This window comes from Eurytemora carolleeae, unplaced genomic scaffold, assembly GCF_000591075.1.
Source record: "Eurytemora carolleeae unplaced genomic scaffold, Eaff_2.0 scaffold237, whole genome shotgun sequence".
NCBI lineage: Eukaryota > Metazoa > Arthropoda > Copepoda > Calanoida > Temoridae > Eurytemora > Eurytemora carolleeae.
Window position 1 is genome coordinate 41,069 of NW_019396130.1, and position 21,262 is coordinate 62,330.

At 31.8% G+C, this 21,262-nt stretch overlaps 2 protein-coding genes across 3 annotated transcripts in view; both read left to right on the top strand.

Annotated features, from left to right (window-relative positions):
* The window catches only part of LOC111695836 (trichohyalin), a 35,095-nt gene extending 33,180 nt beyond the window's left edge, over positions 1 to 1,915 (top strand). The window contains exon 8 of the mRNA XM_023465289.1: positions 1,833 to 1,915. Coding sequence (XP_023321057.1) covers positions 1,833 to 1,915 — 83 coding nt within the window. The remainder of the gene's footprint in view (positions 1 to 1,832) is intronic.
* Positions 1,916 to 4,395: 2,480 nt separating this feature from the next.
* LOC111695827 (dipeptidase 1) overlaps positions 4,396 to 21,262 on the top strand; it is a 29,831-nt gene continuing 12,964 nt past the window's right edge. For both annotated transcript variants that reach the window (XM_023465274.1, XM_023465275.1), the window contains exons 1-8: positions 4,396 to 4,485; positions 4,866 to 4,949; positions 8,597 to 8,701; positions 9,184 to 9,368; positions 14,237 to 14,327; positions 14,775 to 14,834; positions 15,552 to 15,621; positions 20,538 to 20,714. In XM_023465274.1, the coding sequence (XP_023321042.1) occupies positions 4,427 to 4,485; positions 4,866 to 4,949; positions 8,597 to 8,701; positions 9,184 to 9,368; positions 14,237 to 14,327; positions 14,775 to 14,834; positions 15,552 to 15,621; positions 20,538 to 20,714 (831 nt within the window). In that variant the 5' untranslated portion in view covers positions 4,396 to 4,426. The remainder of the gene's footprint in view (positions 4,486 to 4,865; positions 4,950 to 8,596; positions 8,702 to 9,183; positions 9,369 to 14,236; positions 14,328 to 14,774; positions 14,835 to 15,551; positions 15,622 to 20,537; positions 20,715 to 21,262) is intronic.

Here is a 21,262-nt window from a genome sequence, read left to right on the forward strand (position 1 = left end):
TGTTCTTGTCCTCATCTTGTCTTCACTCTTATCTTGTCCTCATCATGTTCTTGTCCTCATCATGTCTTCACTCTTATCTTTGTCCTCATCATATTCTTGTCTTCATCATGTTCTTGTCCTCATCATCTCTTCACTCTTATCTTGTCCTCATCATGTTCTTGTCCTCATCTTATCTTCACTCTTATATTGTCCTCATCATGTTCTTGTCCTCATCTTGTCTTCACTCTAATTTTGTCCTCATCATGTTCTTGTCCTCATCTTGTCTTCACTCTAATTTTGTCCTCATCATGTTCTAGACAAATTTTTCTTGCCAAGTTGCAAATTTTATCTGTTCAAGATTTTGTGTGTACACTGCACCCTTACTGCAGTTGTAACCCTGGTCCCTGCTAAACCCTTGGATTAGAGCCCACGTATCATGTCTTGTTATAAATACATAAAATCGTCAAATCAAATTCTAAAAATGCATTCTACGTGAAAGACATTAATTTATTGTTCCCTCTAATCTAAAAAATTAATAATATTGTCAGAAAATATGTATTTGGTAAAATCAGAAAGATCCCTCGAACATTTTTTTCTTTCAATTCAAAGTTTAAAAGAAAATTTTACCCAAGCTTTATCTTGAAAAATCCTAAAACCATTTGTAGTGAACACTGAACATAGAGATGTTTTTTCTCCATACTTGAAATTGAAAAGCTCTGTTTTCCCTTTTCTTAAGAAAGTTGGGGGGGGGGGGGGCATAATTGTTCGATACATTTGTAAATTCGAAAGAGAAAAGTAGCTATCATCAACTAACAGATATACATACTATCCTTTCTTCTTCTTTTCCTCTCTTTTCTTCAATACCTTTCCTCTATCTACTACTTTCCTTTTCCTCCTTTTCCTTCAGTTCTAAATTGTTTTTGTTTTATTTGGTTTTATTTAAAATTGAACATGTATGTATCGCTGCAGAAGGGTCTCTCATTCAAAACAACCAATAATGGTTAGAGAGGCCCTGGCTAAATTAAAATGTAAAAATTTTGCAATTGAAATTGTTTTTAATTAAATATTTAGTCAAATATATATCTATCTATCTAATTGTTAATAATTAACAACCAATTGCTAACAATTAGCTATTTATTGATAACAATTAGCTATTTATTGCTAACAATTAGCTATTTATTGATAACAATTAGTAGCTAATCCGTTACATAAAAATATCCACTAATTAATAACGATTAACTACTAATGAATTACCATTATAAACTAATTGATAATAATTTGATAATAATTGCTAATAATTAGCTTCTGATTGATAACAATTTGATACTAACTGATAACAATTAGTTATTAATTGAAACAAATACTTATTGTAAACGATTATCTACTAATTAATAACAGCTTGTCACCTCATAAATTTTCCAATTTTGCGACCTTTCCCTTTATGTTCTCTTTAATTTCCAATTCAGCGACCTTTCCCTTTATATTCTCTTTAATTTCCAATTTAGCGACCTTTCCCTTTATGTTCTCTTTAGTTTCCAATTTAGCGACCTTTCCCTTTATGTTCTCTTTAATTTCCAATTCAGTGACCTTTCCCTTTATATTCTCTTTAATTTCCAATAATAAGATGGTTGAGTATAAAATATCCCTACTAGGTACTTGTATTAAACCCCCCCCCCCCTGGATAATGGTTCCCCAGGCTTACATTTATCATTAGTATTCACAATAATCTATTTGTAAAGAAAAGAAGTGTTTTCTATTTAGTGCCTACTTATTAGACTCACTTTAAGGGATTCTTGTTATAATTTAGATTAGGTCTTGGATAATATTAATATTAATAATAATGAAATATTTAGGTATCAAACTACGGCGACAGCACTGGTGTCTAATGGTTTCAATGGTGGTCGTCTTGATTGTATGGAAGAATAAAACATGGTAGAGTGGTAAGAAGGACTTAATATTTCTTAACTAAATTGGACATTTTAGGATTTAATTTTTAACCTTTGTCTGACACGATACACTATACGATTTGGATTTAATCAAGAAATCTTTTAAATTTTCGTCCGTCAAGTATTTTTAGGAAAGTCAATGCGGCAGTTTTTAATTTTTAAATAACGAAGATATCTCTTCATCAATATCTTTAATGAAAGGAATTTTCTAAATCTTATATCTTTGCAACTCAATGTCGTAGTCCTAACATATTTCAAAATATGACTGTAGTTCAAATAAATCCTAGTTTAAAACATTAAAAGGTTTAAGCCATCAGGTTGCAAAGATATAGGGACTAGAACGTTTCAGTTTGTGGCAAAGACTCAATTCCTTTCGGAAATATGAAGTGCACAGTCCCTTTTTACTGCAGGAGGGTCTTGGACCCAGTCCCTTTAAACTGAAGGGGGTTAGTATACACAGTCCCTTTAAACTGTAGGTGGTTAGTGTACACAGTCCCTTTAAACTGTAGGTGGTTAGTGTACACAGTCCCTTTAAACTGTAGGTGGTTAGTGTACACAGTCCCTTTAAACTGTAGGGTGTTAGTGTACACAGTCCCTTTAAACTGTAGGTGGTTAGTGTACACAGTCCCTTTAAACTGTAGGGGGTTAGTGTACACAGTCCCTTTAAACTGTAGGGGGTTAGTGTACACAGTCCCTTTAAACTGTAGGGGGTTAGTGTACACAGTCCCTTTAAACTGTAGGGGGTTAGTGTACACAGTCCCTTTAAACTGTAGGGGGTTAGTGTACACAGTCCCTTTAAACTGTAGGGGGTTAGACATGACAAAGTATTACTGAATATTGTTTATTGTAAAACTATGCAGATAAAACTATGTGTGACGCAAAAACTAGATTTATTTTCCTATTTTCCAATATTCAAACCAGTCAAACAAATTATCTTTTGAAAAATATAATATCCTTTCTACGAATATTAATATCTTCGATATAATTAAACAAGACATTCGTATAAATATATATGTGTTGCCTATAGCCGGCAAAACGGTTGGACCGAATGGGCTGAAATTGTTTGTGGACAATCATGGGTAGCGCCTGGGTGTGTTATAGGCTAAAAAAATTCGAAAATATTTTTTTTCAAATTTTTTTCCACAGGCAACGCCGGGCCTTTTAGCTAGTATATATATATAACTAGGTGGTAAAATTGCCAAGTGTATATATAAAAATAATATATATACTAGCTTGGAAACCCAGCTTTGCTGGGGGTTGTCCACTCACTCAACTAAGACCTTTTACATCATGCTTAGAGCATTTCCGTTGTTCTATTCTGCAATCAAAATTAGAGACAAATTGGTCCAGGGGTTTCTGAGTTATGCTCGGACATCCATTTACAAACAAATAGAGATTACTACTATATGAATAGATATATATCAGGGGGATGATAGTTCTCTATAACCTGTGTGCTCAGTTAGCTGTACAGTACACTTACAACTGTTTACTAATATTGATAGCTTAGGCCAGAATCTCCTTATAATAAACAAATATGTAGTACGCTCTCGGTATAGTTCATAGTCAATTAGTAAAGGATTAGCGTACATCATCACTCTATACACTATAACCTCGTTGATGTATATACATATATATATATGAAAATCAAAACAGCTGTATAGATTAGGCCCTAAATGTTTGTGGTAACTAAAACTACGCATAAAGAGTGCACTATAGGATGGGCCGAGAAAGAATTATCTAGATTGATGAAAAAAAAAGATTTGTAATCCGTCAAGAAAACACGAAAATCTGCGAATTTTACATTGGTATTATTTTTTAGTCTACAAAAGGCTTGCAGAATAACAAAAAAAACTAAAAAAGGCGGGCGGGAAGTATTCCGTAAGGCCTAGTAAAATATAATTGATAGTAGCAGTTTTTAAAACTTTTATTTTTATTTTCTTTATTTTCTTGCCGTTGTTCTTGTATTTAAATTTCACAGTTTCTGAGTTTAGGACCGCCACTCAATTCAAATTTTATGCACTTTTGCAAAATTTAAGCCGGCCCTGGACGAGGTTAAATTCTAGATTTTTAATATTCTAATTTTTCTTACTCAATTCTCAAACCAATCGTGAAACTAAAATCAAAATTTTAGAAATATAACAAATGGATTAGTAATAGAATTAGTCTTGCGCTGGATAAAAACATATCAAGCAAAAATTTAACTTCTTATTTTATCAACGCTTGAAAAAGAACTAACAGAACTGATTACTCAACTCAGACTATAATTTTCTAATGCAATATCTCTGAAACCTGACGTTGTAATCTTCAATATTTCAAACTTTGACTATCTGATCTAGCAGTCGTCTTTATCTGAAAATCATAGGTTTCAGACACCAGCTTGCATAACTATAAGAACTAGGTCATGAGAGTTGTGAAAAAAAATAGGTTTCATGCAGAAAATATTAATATTAATAATAATGAAATATTTAGGTATCAAACTACGGCGACAGCACTGGTGTCTAATGGTTTCAATGGTGGTCGTCTTGATTGTATGCCTGGGTATATTTCTACCAATTTCAAGGTATATAATTGTATTAAATCTAGGAAAACTGTATTCTTAAATCTAGTCTTAAATCTAGGAAAACTATATTCTTAAATCTAGGAAAACTATATTCTTAATTCTAGGAAAACAATATCCTTAAATCTAGGAAAACTATATTCTTAAATCTAGGAAAACAATATTCTTAAATCTATGAAAATTACATTCTTGTATCTAGGAAAACTATATTCTTATTTCTAGGAAAACTTTATTCTTAAATCTAGGAAAACTATATTCTTAAATCTAGGAAAACTATATTCTTAAATCTAGGAAATCTATATTATTAAATCTAGGAAAACTATATTCTTAAATCTAGGAAATCTATATTCTTAAATCTAGGAAAACTATATTTTTATTTCTAGGTCTGAAGCGTTCAATGCTCTAAGTCCTGCTCAACAGAAGAAAGCTGTCGTTGAACTTCTAACAGAGGTTCCTCTAATCGACGGGTTCGTATTTTTATATTGTTCTAGAGAAAGTCTAATGAATCTTTGCCAAAAACTATATATTTATAATCCAATTTCGTAGACATTTGATATCTTAAAGTATGAATTCTGTCATATCAAAAGATCTAAGTTTAAAATTACCAAGGTTTACATCATCAGGTTGTAAAGATATAGGTAATAGAAAATTAGAGTTTGTGGCAAAGAATCCTTTTTTTCATAATTCAAGCATCTTTATGATAATCAAAATCCTACGACAACAATTTGTTAAATTGGTTCGAAACGTAAATTCATATCGATCATTTAACTAAGGCACATTTATAGTTTTATTTTTTAACAAGAAAGTTGTAAGTTTACTCTAAGTTTGGTTGAAATATTTATCCAAATCTATTTTCTAATGTATATATGACAAATCTTTAAAATAGTCCCCTCATTTAAGAAAAAAAACACAAAATTGAAATTATGATTAGTTAAGAATAAGTTACTTGAGTGTGGATGGTTAATTACTGTTAAACCGGAGATATTAGCGTCAGCTCTCCAAATAATCATATTTTAAATTATTTGAAAATAAAAATGTATTTTTAATTCAGTCTGCATTAAAAAAGAGATTTTTACAAGATTTTGCTAAAAACTGTATTTTCAAGAAGTAAGAATTTAGCTAGCTGCTGTATCCAGGAAATTGAGAGAAAATGGTTGAATGTTTTGTTGGAGTTCCTAGATTGACATTTGTGGGATGGATTAGTTTCTCAATAATATGGTTCTTATCCACCCTAGGAGTATTCTAATCCAACCCTGGAGTATTCTTATCCTTAACCCTGCAGTATTCTTATCCAACCCTGGAGTATTCTTATCCAACCCGTGGAGTATTCTTTTTCAATCTAGGAGTATTCTTATCCAAACCTTGAGTATTCTTATCCAAACCTTGATATTCTTATCCAACCCTGGAGTATTCTTATCCAATCTAGGCGTATTCTTATCCAACACAGGAGTGTTCTTATCCAACCCTGGAGTATTCTTATCCAATCTAGGAGTATTCTTATCCAACCCTGGAGATTCTTATCTAACAGTTGACAAGTGTTTCAAGTTCCAGTATTTGTTTTTTTTTTCTAAAAAACGATTTTCCAAAAAATTAAGAAAAATATTGACCCTAACAATAATCCGCCTCAAATATCATTCAGTGTAATATGCTTATGAAGGAATATATACTGAAGTCAGGTGTAGAACTAAGAGTAAGGTTCGGGATCTATGAGATATATTGATATATTCATATTTTATCCTGACACAGAATTTATATGAGAAACCTTTACACTCCACCATACAGAAAACAGTTTCTCTGTGGCGGTAAAGTTTATAAAATATATGAACTCAATCCTCTCTCTATCTCTCTCTCTAACCCAGAATATCTTCTAGAAAATATTTCTAATCCTGTTTCCTTTCAATATAATCCTTATTTTCAAAATCTCTTCGTTTCCCTTTAATCCTATATTTCTCCATCCTTCTTTCTTACCCATATCCTTCTCTTCTCCTTTAACCAATATCCATATATCTAGCCTTATTTTTAGCAACATTTTATTTATCTTTCCTCCGTCCTCTCTCTCTAATCCTAATTTGTTCTAAAAAGTATTTACATCAACAGTTCTAATTCAGTTTCTTTTTAATATAATCCTTATCATCTATATATTTCTTCTTCTTTTGTTTTCTTCACTTATATTCTTTAACCAATATCCCTCTTTGTCCTTCTCTATCTTTTTCCTTTATCAATATCCTTCTTTATCCTTCTATTTCAGTCTAATCCTTCTTTATCCCTTTTCTAATCCTTACCCGGAATTCTTCTTTTTCCTTCTCCTTTAACCAATATCCTTTTTTGTCGTTTGCATCCAGCCCCAGTCTTGTCTCTTATTTGCCTCTAGCCTACGATAAGTATATGTGTTTTTTAATATTCTTCCCGTACAATTTTTACTGTTTCAATCTCTCTTTTCCTTCTTTTATCTCTTGTAGAGAATATGTTAAGATTCCAGGATTTTTTCTAAAACCTGCCAAATTCTAAATGTTATAACGTGAATGTAAGGAAAGAAACTATTTCAAATTCAAGAAAACAAAGTTTAACCATTTTCTTTAAAAATCTTTTCTTTTAGTTTTATTCTTACTTTGATTGAATGAAGCAGCAATCAATGAAAGTGAAAAAGTAAATCAACGAACTTATTACATCTTTTATGACACAAAATGAAAGTGAAAATTTAATCAACGAACTTATTACAGCTCTTATGACAAAAATTAAGGGAAAATTAAATCAACGAACTTATTACAGCTTTTATGACACAAAATGAAAGTAAAAAATTAAACCAACGAACTTATTACAGCTTTTATGACACAAAATGAAAGTGAAAAGTAAATCAACGAACTTATTACAGCTTTTATGACACAAAATAAAAGTGAAAAAGTAAATCAACGAACTTATTCCAGTTTTTATGACACTAAATTAATTTGGTGCTTTCTCTATTAGTTAGTTTCCTTTTTCATTTCGTCTTCAATCCTTCGGCTAAATTTTTTAATAAAGACCAGTATTTTTGGATCTTTAATTTCTTCAAAAAACGTTGATTTATCGTTATTGGTCCATCGGATTAAGTTATTTACATAGCTTAAACACTTAATCGCTTCAAATTAAAAGTTTTCATGGTGCAAGCGTCGTAGATTAGTGCTATTTCGTGCATAAATTCCTACCTCAGAATTTCGTAAAACAGACTGTATCAATTATAAACAATCCTGTGTACGAATTTTATTAATTAAAGCTGCGTCTCCATTCCCCCAAAAACCGGTTTCAATTGAGCGCCGGCTAAAATCTTGAAAAATTTAATACAAATTTAAGTGGAACCATCAAAATTTGAGCCGCGGCTTAAATTTAAACCGAGACTCAAATTCTTTAAATTCGGCCTCTGATTTCTCGAATTCTTTCCAGGAAAAATCTTATTAAACATTTTTCAAAATACATTATGATAATTAACAATTATAATTGTATATTTCTCAGTCTGCGGAAAATGTCAATGTTAATGTTTTCCTTATGCGTCTAAAATGTTTGAAATTAACAAATTATAAAAACAAATGCGCAAAAAAGTAAACTTGTATTTTTTGATTTCTCGAGGAAAGGAGTTGCAAAGATATAAGGAATTAGAAAATCACAGTTTGTGGCAAAGATTCAATTCCTTTTTATAAATTCATTTACAAAGGAAGGCTTATCAATTTCAGAATTTGAGAAAAAAAAATGTTTAAAAGCCAAATAACCCCTTTATTGTCACTCCGCTTTTGTTCCGTCCCGATGACTTTCCTTAAATATTCTTTTCAAAACAGCTGATCAAATAAAAATTATGAATGCTATACCCTCATTTAAAATTCGTGAACACTTCTATATATTATATATACTTTACTTTTGTTTCTCTGTTTGTTTGATTGTCTGCTTGTTTGTACCCGATTAACGTCTAAAAGGCTGAACCGATCGGGTCTAATTTTTTTGTGGGCCTCACATGATCCCAGGAAAAGTTTAGGTATGGTTAGAATTTAAAGATATTTTTCTTAAAAAATTTAGATTTTTCAAAAGATGGGCGCGCTTGGAAGTCTAGTTTTATACTTTGGTTTTTAATCCAAATTATTTTGTTTAGGCACAACGACCTTGCCTGGAACCTACGAAAATTTGTGCACAACAAGCTGGAGAAGGTCAACTTGTCCACCAATATCAAGTACCTAGAGCCTTGGTCCGTATCAAAGTAAGTTAAATAAGAAACCTCAACATTTTATTTTCTAATCTTTTCATCTTTAACCCCTAATGTTGTTGACCTATGATACGGGGTTACCCATAAAGTATGTGACTTCACAGACGACTGTGCTGAATTTGTTCTGTCTGTAACTATAAACTTCTTTCTTTCTTTGCCAAATCATTCAGTAAGCCATTGAAAGACCACATAATTCAAGGCAACATAATTAATTTAAACTTGATATCGTTTACATGTGAAGAGTTTCGTCCTTACAGTCTCATCCGTTGTGGTTAACCCTGTATTGCAAATTGGTCACAATTTAAAGTTTAAAATATCTATGGTTTACACGATCAGATTTTAAATATATGGTGATTGTAAAATTAAGAGTTTGAGACGAGTGATCAATTTGTTTCAAGCTTCGCAGTAATTTATCCGAAAATGATTTACATCAAAACTAATTTATTTGTATGATATTTAATCAACGTTATCCCTAGATGGTCACACACTGATTTACTACGGTTACGAGAAGGAAGGGTGGGTGCTCAGCTATGGACTGCTTATGCTCCGTGTGGATCTCAACATAAGGACGCTGTACAGATTACCCTAGAGCAAATAGATCTTATTAAACGTATGGTGGAACAGTATTCGTCCTACCTACAGCTTGCACAAACTGCTCAAGGTACAGAAATGTATACTGCAGGTATAGTAAACGTATGGAGGAACAGTATTCGTCCTACCTACAGCTTGCACAAACTGCTCAAGGTACGGAATTGTATACTGCAGGTATAGTAAACGTATGGTAGAACAGTATTCGACCTACCTACAGCTTGCACAAACTGCTCAAGGTACGGAATTGTATACTGCAGGTATAGTAAACACTGTAAATTATCTGTTTTTCATCAATGGCCTAATATTCTAATAATCTAACTTCAGTATTAAAATTGGACGAAATAAGGAAGCAAAGATAAAAGGATTAAAAAATGTAACTTGAGTCTGGTGTGCTGTACCTATGATAGAAAAATTGTCATTTACTCATTTTGTTTTCTTCCTTTTTCCCCGCATAATGTGTTTCGTAGCCGTTTAACAAATTCTATAGTACAATACATCCATACAGGGCTATCCATAAATATTGAGAATTTAGAGACGACTGTACGGAATTTATTTAGTCTTTCTTATTGCATTCCTGGTCTCATACAGCTGTACAATTGTTTCGTTCTTTTCCAAATCATTGGGTTTCAGGTTGTCCTAATAAGCTTACTTTTTTGTCTGACCCTGTAGCATAATTCTTCCATCCTTCTCTTAAATATCAATATTCTACCAACTTCCCTAAATTAAACAATTTTACAATAGTTCTAGTTTGAAATTTCTATATTGTGAGTGTGTATAATTCTTCTGGATTGGTAGTTGGGAGCTCATATAAAATATTTTATGAATATATGAGAGGAGTTTAATGTTGTAGGATGGTTTATGTCTACTACTACATATTGCTGATCCCTGAGTTTAGATCTGTAAATCTCTGTATTTCTATCTTACAACCAGGGTTTCAGTATCCAAGGGCATATACAGGAGTGGGGGGGGGGGGCAGTTAGGGATAAGTGCCCTACACAAGACTTTAAAAATCCCATATCTCCCAAAGTTTTACAAAAAAAGTTGTGTTCCCCTTACATTCCCGCATATTCGACAATTTTCCCCCTTCCTTTGCGAAATTATTTCCCCTTCTAGATTAAATATTGTTTTCTATTTTTTCCGCATCAATTTAACGTCACAATACTCTTTTCGGAAACTTTCATACAGGGTGTCCCAATAAACATGGAATTCAGTGACGAATTCGATATCGTCTTTATGAATAATTCTTTGATTTAGTTTAGTGATACCTACTTAGAAAGCTGTAATTCGTAAGATTTTCGTCTGCTATGTTTTCAATTTGTTTGTTTATGTTTTGACTACTTAAGGGTGTATTTAGTAAAACAAGAAAATTACAGTATATACACCGAGTAAACTTGTCAGACTTCACAGTTCATCTTGCAGACGTACACATTATAGACACATCTAACCCATTTACCGTTTTCATAAAATAAACTCTCGCAGACATAATAATATAATGGATTTTGAAAGTAGGTATTACAATGCTGATTCATAACAAAGACGATATCGAATTCGTCATTGAATTCCCATGTTTATTGGGACATCCTGTACTTCACCCTTTTTCAACATTTCCGGAAATCTTCTTAATTAATTATTTATAATTATTAAGAAAAGAATGAGTAAGGAGTTTACATTATAGAACTAAAATTGAACAAGCATACACGAAAATCCATCTTTAATTTGCCATATTTTCCTTTCAAACTGAGAGACTAGAATTAAGCGCAATTTTGTATTGAAATATTTGTGGCTATACATGTCAACCCAATGTGTGTTGACCTTACATAATTCTGTTACATCAAATTATCTACAAATAAACCCTAAATATTAAATACATTGAAAGAATTTGTGAAATGTCGTCTTGACAATTTTTCTATGGGTTTTATACTATTTTACGTAAATCTCAGTATTTGCGAAAATAAATAAATAACCATGAATATGCGGGAACAGTTTTAAAGAGCTCCATATAATCATTTAATTAAAAAACTAAATATCTGCAACATTCCATTATCAGAACGTGAAGAATACGACATTTGATGAATTCTTTCGATGTATTTAATATTTAGGGTTTACCTGTAAGTAAAAATATCTAAGGTTTTCACCATCACGTTTCAAAGATATAGGGATCTGCAAATTTGTGTTTGTGGCAAAGACTCGATTCCTTCGAACTGACCTTAACTTCACACGATGCTTTAAAATTCATTTCTTTGCTCTAAACTATTTTTTTTGCCCTAAACCAAATAAAAAATTGTAGAAAAAATGATGTAACAGTTTGGTTGAATTTTAACTTAAAATTCTAATTAGCATGTCTTTAAAACGTTTTCTTCAGGAAAAATATTACAAAAAAAATTAAGATTTAAAAGATGAATTTATTTCATAGAAAAAGCTACTTTTCGAAATTTTAGAAGGATGGAAAGGCGATACTTTTATAGAATCATTGATTTTTGGTCAGGCAAGGGGGTTGGGGGTGGGGTAGAGGGTGGGTATGATTGTTTGGGGGGTAATACAGGGTAAAGTTTGAAAGTCTGTAGAGTTAGAGTGAGGGTAGGAAGTTTCTAATTATATAAAATAATATTAACAGTAAATTTGGTTTTCACTTTTCTGTATAATCAATACTGGTGCAGAGAGAAACTCTTTGATGTATACTAATAAACCTAGCTTAGGATTCTTCTAGAGTATATACATCTCTAAACTACAAGAAATACATACAAATCTTTTCAAAAAAATTCTATTTTAAAAAATCACGAAAGATGTTATTATGTTTCTTTGGTGGGAGCAAGAATAGGGGAAACTAAGTGCTAAAAACTAACATGGCTGAAATCTCTGATTTGTCTTTTTGCTATTTATATTTAATTTATTGATTTTTTTTTCTATTTAAAATTTACAAAAAAAATCACTAAAGCGGTGATTTATGTTTCTTTGGTTGAAGCAAGAATAGGTGAAACTAAGTGCTAAAAATTAACAGGGCTGAAATCTTTGATTTGTCTTTTTGCTATTTAATTTATTGATTTTTTTTTCGGAGATAGCAGACCAACAAAGTATTTGCTTAAGCAAATTAAAAAATTAGTAAAAATTGAAAATTAAGGTAAATGGATCGGAATATGGGGGAATGGGCATGTTTCATTAATTATAATTAGCATATGTGAAGGTTATTTCAGTATGAAGTCAATCCTTTTAGAAATGTAACGTATAGAAACCGCAACAAGGCGTATTTTCCGAAGAACATTTTTTATATTTTTGAGAAATTAAATAATCAGTGTAAAGTAGATATAGTTTTCATAAAATCCTTTTATCTAAATGGTAAAACGGAATTTTATGAAATCATATTAGCATTACTGGAGAACTTTTTTTATACTTTAAGAAATTTCTCAAATCTAAAAACAAAACTGTAGATAGCATTTTTATAAAATATTTTTTAATAGTAACACGCCATTTTATGTATATAACCATATAATCATTCATTTATGTTGTCAGTACATAATAAACTCTGGGAAACCTTAAACACAATAGAGAGCAGTACAAATGTACGTATTAAACTATTTGGCTCCTTTAATGTCTAGGGTATGTTAAAAAAATAGAAATTATGATAATGATAATGATAAGCTACAATGTTTTACAAAAACGTTTAATTTCTCAAAAATATAAAAAATGTTCTCCCGGAAAATACGCCTTGTTGCTATACGGAGCTGTTTCTATACGTTGGATTTCTATAAGGTTTGACATCTTTCAGGAAGTATCATCTCTAAAAAGATTTGAGCAACTGGGATATGAACGTTTTGCAATATATCAAAAAATCCGCAACATGTATTTGCAAAATAAAACACAAATTCAGTTTTCCTATACACCAGTATTTCGATAAAACGTTTCACGCGCAGTTTCACCTTGTGTAGGCGGAATAGATAAAACTAATTTAGCCAAGGTCAAGAGCTACCTCAGAGTTTTTAAAATTCGTCGAAACCTCCTTTTGTTAAAGAGTTATTACTTTTCAAAGTCAACCCCGCCGAAACACTTCTAAGAGTTTTAGTCAATTTTTGCACTAGAGCTATATTATGCATTTAAGAAAATGGCGGTCATTTTTAACACTATTTAAAGAAAAAGAAGTGAATCCAGTTATAAAACAAAACGTTTATATTTTGATTACTAACATTTTTTTACAGATTGGAAAAATTCCAAACAATAACAGAGTTACAGCAATTTGAAAAATTGGCAAGATTAAAGGGACATCCTGTATATAACTAGCAAAAGTGGAAAAAAATCGAATTATGAAAAAAGTCGAATTTTTTAGCCTTTGTTACCACTTATAAGATACCCTTGGGTTTTCTCAAAAAATGTCGGTCTATTTGATCCAGCCGTTTGGCCAGCTATAGCTATATATAAAAATATATATATATAAGAGCGAAGAGTTTAATTACATAAAGAATATAAATAAAATGATTTTAGTCCGTCAACCATGACCCAACCTGGCATAACAGAGGTTTCTCTGAAAGATGTGGAAAAGTAAAAATTGCTGACTGTTTGCAGTTTTCTAAACCTTTCTCTTTAAGTATCATGTCATTTCTTATAAACTTTCTCAGCTTCAGAACCTGTAACTAGAGTTTCCATCATAAAGAGACAAATATATCAAACCATTTATTAAAATCATTAAATATAAGGAACTAAACACTTGCAACAAATTCCTTTTTTTAATCTCTATATCTTTGCAAACTGGCGGCGTAAACCTAGACTAATTGACCTGACCAAATTCAGAGTTTGAATTTTAGTTTCCATAGTATATAAGTTTACAGTTTAATACTTCCTTTGTAATTCGTGGATGAAGTTGTATTGTATGTTTGTTAGAAGTTCGAACCAGGATTAGATTTAACACAATAAATCCTCTCTCTTCTGACGCCATCTTTTGTTGTTTAGAAATCACTGATGCTCACAAGTCTGGTCGAATTGCCAGTCTTCTAACTGTAGAATCAGGACACAGTATTGGAACCAGTTTAGCTGTACTCAGGCAGGCCGCCATATTGGATTTAGATTACAGTTTACTGAACTTTATATATTGAATTCTTGAACCCTTTTCTTAAACGGCAAATCATATTTTCTCGTATTTGCTTTTCTCAACAATATTTGGCATATTGACATTTTTCTGGCGGTTTCTCATCAGATTTAAACATTTTAAATGTTGACCACTGGCACAATTGAAACTCTTTTCAATAATTTCCTGTGCATGAAAAAGTTTTATGACAATAAGTGACTTGACTGAACCCTGCTTTCAATTTTGAGAGGATTTGACAAAGGATTTTGCAAAATCTTGATTTAATTATAATAATAAAAAATAAATGACAATTCTTTTTACATTACTGCAATGATTCCACAATTCCTCTTCTGTGTTTACTGTTAATTGACAAATGAAAAAACAAAGTTCTAGATATTATTTTTCAATATGGCCGCCAAACAGAATGTTCCAACGTCTGGGGGTTCGAGTTCTAACCCTAACACACAACTGTGATACGCCCTGGTAAAGTAATATTATTAATAGATTAAATAATTTAATTGTTCTTATATAATTAAGCATATTTAAGGGCTGTGGTATAACATAAAGGAAATGAGTTCTTGCCTCAAACTCTAATTTTCTAATGCTTCTATATTTCCAACCTCCTGATGTAGATCTTCGATATTTCCAACTTTTTGATAATACATAATTCATAGTTTGAACTAAAAAAACTAAAACATTGTCCAAAATATCAAAGTTTGAACTAAAAAACTAAAACATTGTCCAAAATATCAGAGTTTGAACTAAAAAACTAAAATATTGTCCAAAATATCAAAGTTTGAACTAAAAAACTAAAATATTGTCCAAAATATCAGAGTTTGAACTAAAATCTAAAACATTGTCCAAAATATCAGAGTTTGAACTAAAAAACTAAAACATTGTCCAAAATATCAGAGTTTGAACTAAAATCTAAAACATTGTCCAAAATATCAGAGTTTGAACTAAAAAACTAAAACATTGTCCAAAATATCAGAGTTTAAACTAAAAAACTAAAAATTGTCCAAAATATCAGAGTTGAACTAAAAAACTAAATATTTTCCAAAAACATTAAAAGTCTTGAAAAATTACCAAAGCTAAATGTCCATAAATGTCCATATAAATTGATACATTAACCTCAATAAGAGTATCCATGTAGCAGTGGCAGATAATTATTTTTTAATTAGAACTCATGAATATTTTTAGGGCTGACTGTTCTCAGGCTGATAAACCTGGTGCCAAACCTACTCACAATGGTCTCACAACCTTCGGACAGGTATACGGCTGATAATACTGCGGTCTTTATAAAGTAGAGCTGATTATACTGTGGTCTTAAGAAGTATACTGCTGATTATTCTGCACTCTTTAATAGTATACAACTAATTATTCTGCTTTCTTTAGTATGATTATAGTGCTGTCTGTAGTCTAGCTGAGTATACTGTGGTCTGTAGTCTAGCTAATAATACTGTGGTCTGTAGTCTAGCTGCTTATACTGTGGTCTGTAATCTTGCTGATTATACTGCGGTCCGTAGTCTAGCTGAGTATACTGTGGTCTGTAGTCTAGCTGATTATACTGTGGTCTGTTGACTAGTTTATTATACTGCGGTCTTTAGTCTAGCTGATAATACTGCAGTCTTTTGCCAAGCAGATTATACAGCAGTTTGTATTCTAACAGATTATACTGCGGTATTTTTTCCAGCTGATTATAATGCGGTTTGTATTCTAGCAGATTATACTGCGGTCTATAATCTAGCTGATTATTCTTCGATCTGTAGTCTAGCTGATAATACTGCAGTCCGTAGTCTGGCTGATTATACTGTGGTCTGTAGTCTAGCTGATTATACTGCGGTCTTTAGTCTAGCTGATTATACTGCAGTCTTTAGTCTAGCTGATTATACTGCGGTCTTTAGTCTAGCTGATTATACTGCAGTCTTTAGTCTAGCTGATTATACTGCGATCTGTAGTCTAGCTGATAATACAGCAGTCTGTAGTCTGGTTGATTATACTGTGGTCTGTAGTCTAGCTGATTACACTGCGGTCTTTAGGCTAGCTGATTATACTGTGGTCTTTAGTCTAGCTGATTATACTGCGGTTTTTAGTCTAGCTGATAATACTGCGGTCTCTAGTATAGCTAATTAATATGTGGTTTGTAGTCTAGTTGATTATACTGCGGTCTCTAGTCTAGCTACTTAGTCTGTGGTTTGTAGTATAGTTGATTATACTGCGGTCTCTAGTCTAGCTACTTAATCTGTGGTTTGTAGTCTAGCTGATTATGCTGCGGGCTCTAGTCTAGCTACTTAATCTGTGGTTTGTAGTCTAGTTGATTATACTGCGGTCTCTAGTCTAGCTACTTAATCTGTGGTTTGTAGTCTAGTTGATTATACTGCGGTCTCTAGTATAGCTACTTAACCTGTGGTTTGTAGTCTAGTTGATTATACTGCAGACTTCAAGACTACCTTATTACACTGCATTATTAAGCTATCTATTTCTGTATTGTATACTGAACATTGCAGTCTGTAATTTAACTGCAGTTAATTGCTCTACAATTGTTGCAGTTTAAAGCATGAGTTTTCCTTTTAGAAACTGTGGAATCTAATTTTGTTATTTTATTGTTTTTATTTATTGACAAGTGATACAGGGTGTCCCACATCATATTGACAACTGATACATGGTGTCCCACATCATATTGACAACTGATACAGGGTGTCCCACATCATATTGACAACTGATACATAGTGTCCCACATCATATTGCATACATCGTGCATAGATCTAAAAAGGGATTTTCAAGATTGAACAAAACATTAAAATAGATTTACTCATATTAGAAAATTGTAGAATAGAAAAGAAAAATGTGCATGTAGAAATTACTCGGTTTTTTAATTTCGGTATTAAAGCATCGATTGATAATCCAATAGGATGAAGGACGCTTTGTACTTTAAAATATTCAATAGAAGCTTTCAGTCTCACAACTCATAAAAAACGTGTAGGTCCTGTTTGATTATCATAATTAATATTATTAATAGCCATATTTATTTTGCAGAGAAAACATCTTTTGCTTGTTTGCTTGTTTGTCTGTTTGTCTGTTTGTCTGTTTGTATGTATTCAATAATCGCCCAAAGGTTTAACCGAACATGAACTAAGATGAACCTATGGAAGGTTTAAAAACTTTTGTCGACATTTATTGTTTAAAAAATGCACTAGTTTCAACAGAAAAATCTGCAAAAAAAAAGTTTTCTTGGAGAACGGGGAAAAACGGTGCTGCAAAAGTAAAAACTAAACTTAAAATTGCTCTTTATAAAAAAGCGCGAAGCGTTCTAAAATACTTATATTTTTAAAGATTAAAGTCCTGGGGCGGGGTGTGTAAGGGGGGGAATGGTTATAATGTTAATTGTGATTTATATTCTTTTTCTTTCTCAATAAATATTGGTAAAGATGGGAGTTTGAAGATGAAGATATGTGGAAAAATTCCAATATTTGAATTTTCTAAAAATGCTTAAAAGTTTAGCATGTTTAAGATTCCTGATAGAACCCTTGTTTTGGGCAGAATATGTAAAGTTTGAAACTGAGTTTAAACTTTAAACCCTGATCATACAACACTACAAACATTGTCCTCCATATTATATATATTCACCACATTTTGCCGGGAAAATGTGCGAAAAAAATGTAAATTTTGGTGATATGTTTGGTGAATTAAGATGAAGAAAAAATTAATAAAAGAATGACTAAAATGTAGAGCAAAGTTTTGGCATAAGATAGGTTTTTTTTTTATTTCAAACCTTTGAATTTTACTATTGACCTTGTGATTTTACTCAAACCTCTGAGATTTTACTCAAACCACTGTGATTTTAGTCCAGAGTCTTTTGATTTAACAAAAGAATTGAGTCTTCGCCACAAACTCTGATTTTCTAATACCTATATTACCATTTCTCTAACCTTAGATATTCAAAACAATAAATTCTGTTAGATAAAATATTCTAATTTCGAAATATTAAACGTTTGAAAAGATATTTGGATTAGAAAATTTGAGTTTGTGGCAAAATATATTTTGTCCATTTTATTTTAATAAAAAATATTTTTACCTATGACAGGATTTTTAATCTTTTTTTAAAAATTTTGCAAAGGAATTGAGTTTTTGCCACAAACTCAAACTTTCGACTCCCTATATCTTTGCAACCTGTCGGAGTAAACCATTGATATTTTAAGCTTAGATTATTTGTTTGGATTATTTTAGATTATTTATTTGGAATAACTAAGGTCTACGACATCGAGTTGCAAAGTTTGAATTTTTTCAATTTTTGCCTATTCTTTAAAGAGAGCCTCACAGTTTTAAAACAATACATAACAATTGCAATTATGGACAACAGAAACAGAATTTTAAATTGGTTATATGAAAATATTCACACACACACCCCCCCCCCCAAGATAATTGTGTGTCAAGTGCCCCAGGAGAGATAGGGTTAAGCTACATCATTGTTTGAACGGGCTTGTAAGTTTTAAACTTTTTGAAGAATTGATCGAATACTTGTTCCGCATGATTTCTCATCAATCTGCAATGATTTTGCAATATTCTTTTCGTAAAACTGATAAAAAGATATTGCAGAATTTCGACCCTGTTCAAATACGCGGATATTTTGCAATACTGAAACTTTTTTTGATTTGTGAAATAACAAAAACAATTTTACAATATTCCGTCCGGATAACACGAGTCATGAGACATGACGCTATTCTGTTGAAGGGACTGAATAGGTAATTTTATGTGAGCCTCCATGCAAAGATGGCAATGCCCGATTCACAATGGCACCCTTAAAACCTTTGACTGATCAATGCTGTCGGGCTTTAATCTACAAAAGCGCGTTAAATTGTTGGAAACTATGTTTTAAGTTTAAAGTTTTTACTTTCTAGATCGTGCAGAATATAAATATTTTCTTTCGAATTATTGGAAACCGTTTTTTATGTCAAATATTTGGTTAAGTTACACAAGTAACACATCAGCTATGTTAAGATCAAACTATACACGGCGTACACCGCATTTTAGAAGGATTAAAGTGGTTTTCAAGATATTTATACACAGAGCTCTATTTTCTCTTTACTCTATGAGCAGTCCAAGGTTTGAAGGGTACTGTTGTAAATCGGGCATTGTCCTCTTTGCATATAGTGTCACTTGAAATTACGCTTACAGGTTCAACCAGTGAGTTGTTGTGTCCAGAATGATTTGTATACTGGTTCTGAATTCTTTAAATAGGGTTTCCAGCGAACTTTTTTTGTCTCGCGAAACGATTTCCCTATTTCGCTGGAAACCCTGAACCCCCGACCTCGTGATCATCAAAAACAAAGTTGGAAGTGAAAACTCCTTTCATGTCTGGATTGGTCATCCTTCCTTCTCAAGAGAATATTTCAATTAAAAAACTTTCTCTCTTTCTTCTTTTCTATGTTTCTATTATAACAAACCGAGGGAAGGAAGGCCAACCACAACAATATCTCGTCCGAGCCACATTCTCCTCATTTTCGCCACCACGAAATCCTCGTCCTTCCAATATTATTTTATTTAAATCCTTGCAGATAAATTATTTTTTTGAAAATCTAGCGACGTTAGGAAAAAAACACTAAATTTTCCCAAAACAATTTTTGAATTTTTGAAGAAAATTAAGATGCTCCATGAACAATGTTTTACAAATAAGCATCTCTACGGACGGTTCGGACGAATAAAAGGGGAAGAATGTGGCTGGGACGAAAAATTGCTGTGGTTGGCCTTCCTCCCCTCACAGAACCCTCGTTTAACATGATTCCTATTATTCACAGGAATTTTTAATATAAAAGTGTAATGAATATATTTCTTGAAAAAGTAGCATTGGCAATAAATTTTCAGAGTAATAAATAAAGTTTTTCTCCTCTTTATACAGCTTACTGTAGATAATATACAAAATAATTGCTTATGTACTGAAATATTTGATAAGTAGGTTTTCTTGAGGACAAGTATACAATCACATACACACACATATATCCTTATTATTTATTCATATATGCTCAGTATTGAGACTATAGGAGATCAATAGATATATGATTGCTTTGTTGTTCATATACGTTTTATTTTTATTTATCTTATCATTTTCTAAAACCTTTTTTCTTTTTGTGTTCTTAATTTTTCCAATTTTCATTAATTTCTAAAAAAAAGTATTTTTTTTTATTTCAGACTGTTGTGAAGGAGATGAATCGACTGGGAATAATTGTCGACTTGTCGCACTCGAGTATACAGACTGCACGCGACACTCTGGCTGTCTCTGAAGCGCCGGTCATCTTTTCACATTCTTCCGCGCATGCGCTTTGTAATTCAACCAGAAATGTTCCGGACGATGTCTTAAGAATAGTGGTAAGAATACTTTTTTCTTCTTTTCAGCTTTTTTATGAAAGACAAGTTGGAATCGTCGTGGATTTCCAATAGTTGAAAAATGATAAATGATGTATTGAAAGATTGTACCTCTCATGAGCTTTTCAAAATGTTGTCTGCCTTCTTTGGATCTTTAATATTTACAGAGATATCAAACATTCGAACAAATATGTAGTTATTTAATAAATTGGAATGCGGTCCAATTTCTCAAACATCCGTCAATTTTTCAGGTGCAATAATTGTAAACCACATTTTGGAATTCCCAATCCTTTTAGTTTTTGATGGTAGTTATTTTCTATTGGGATACTTGTATAATGGTGTTGACGGAATAAATGCCACGTGGAAATAGACGAAATAGATGTAATATATCGTCACTTTATTTCCATGTTTGCTGAGACACACTAAGTAAGGTTTTAGTTTAATGGAATTGTTGTTTGAAAATGTCAATAATATTCAACTATTCGCATTAAGTCTATTCTAACGCTCAAAGATGCTCTTGAGAGCCAGAATAATGCGTTTTTCAAATACCT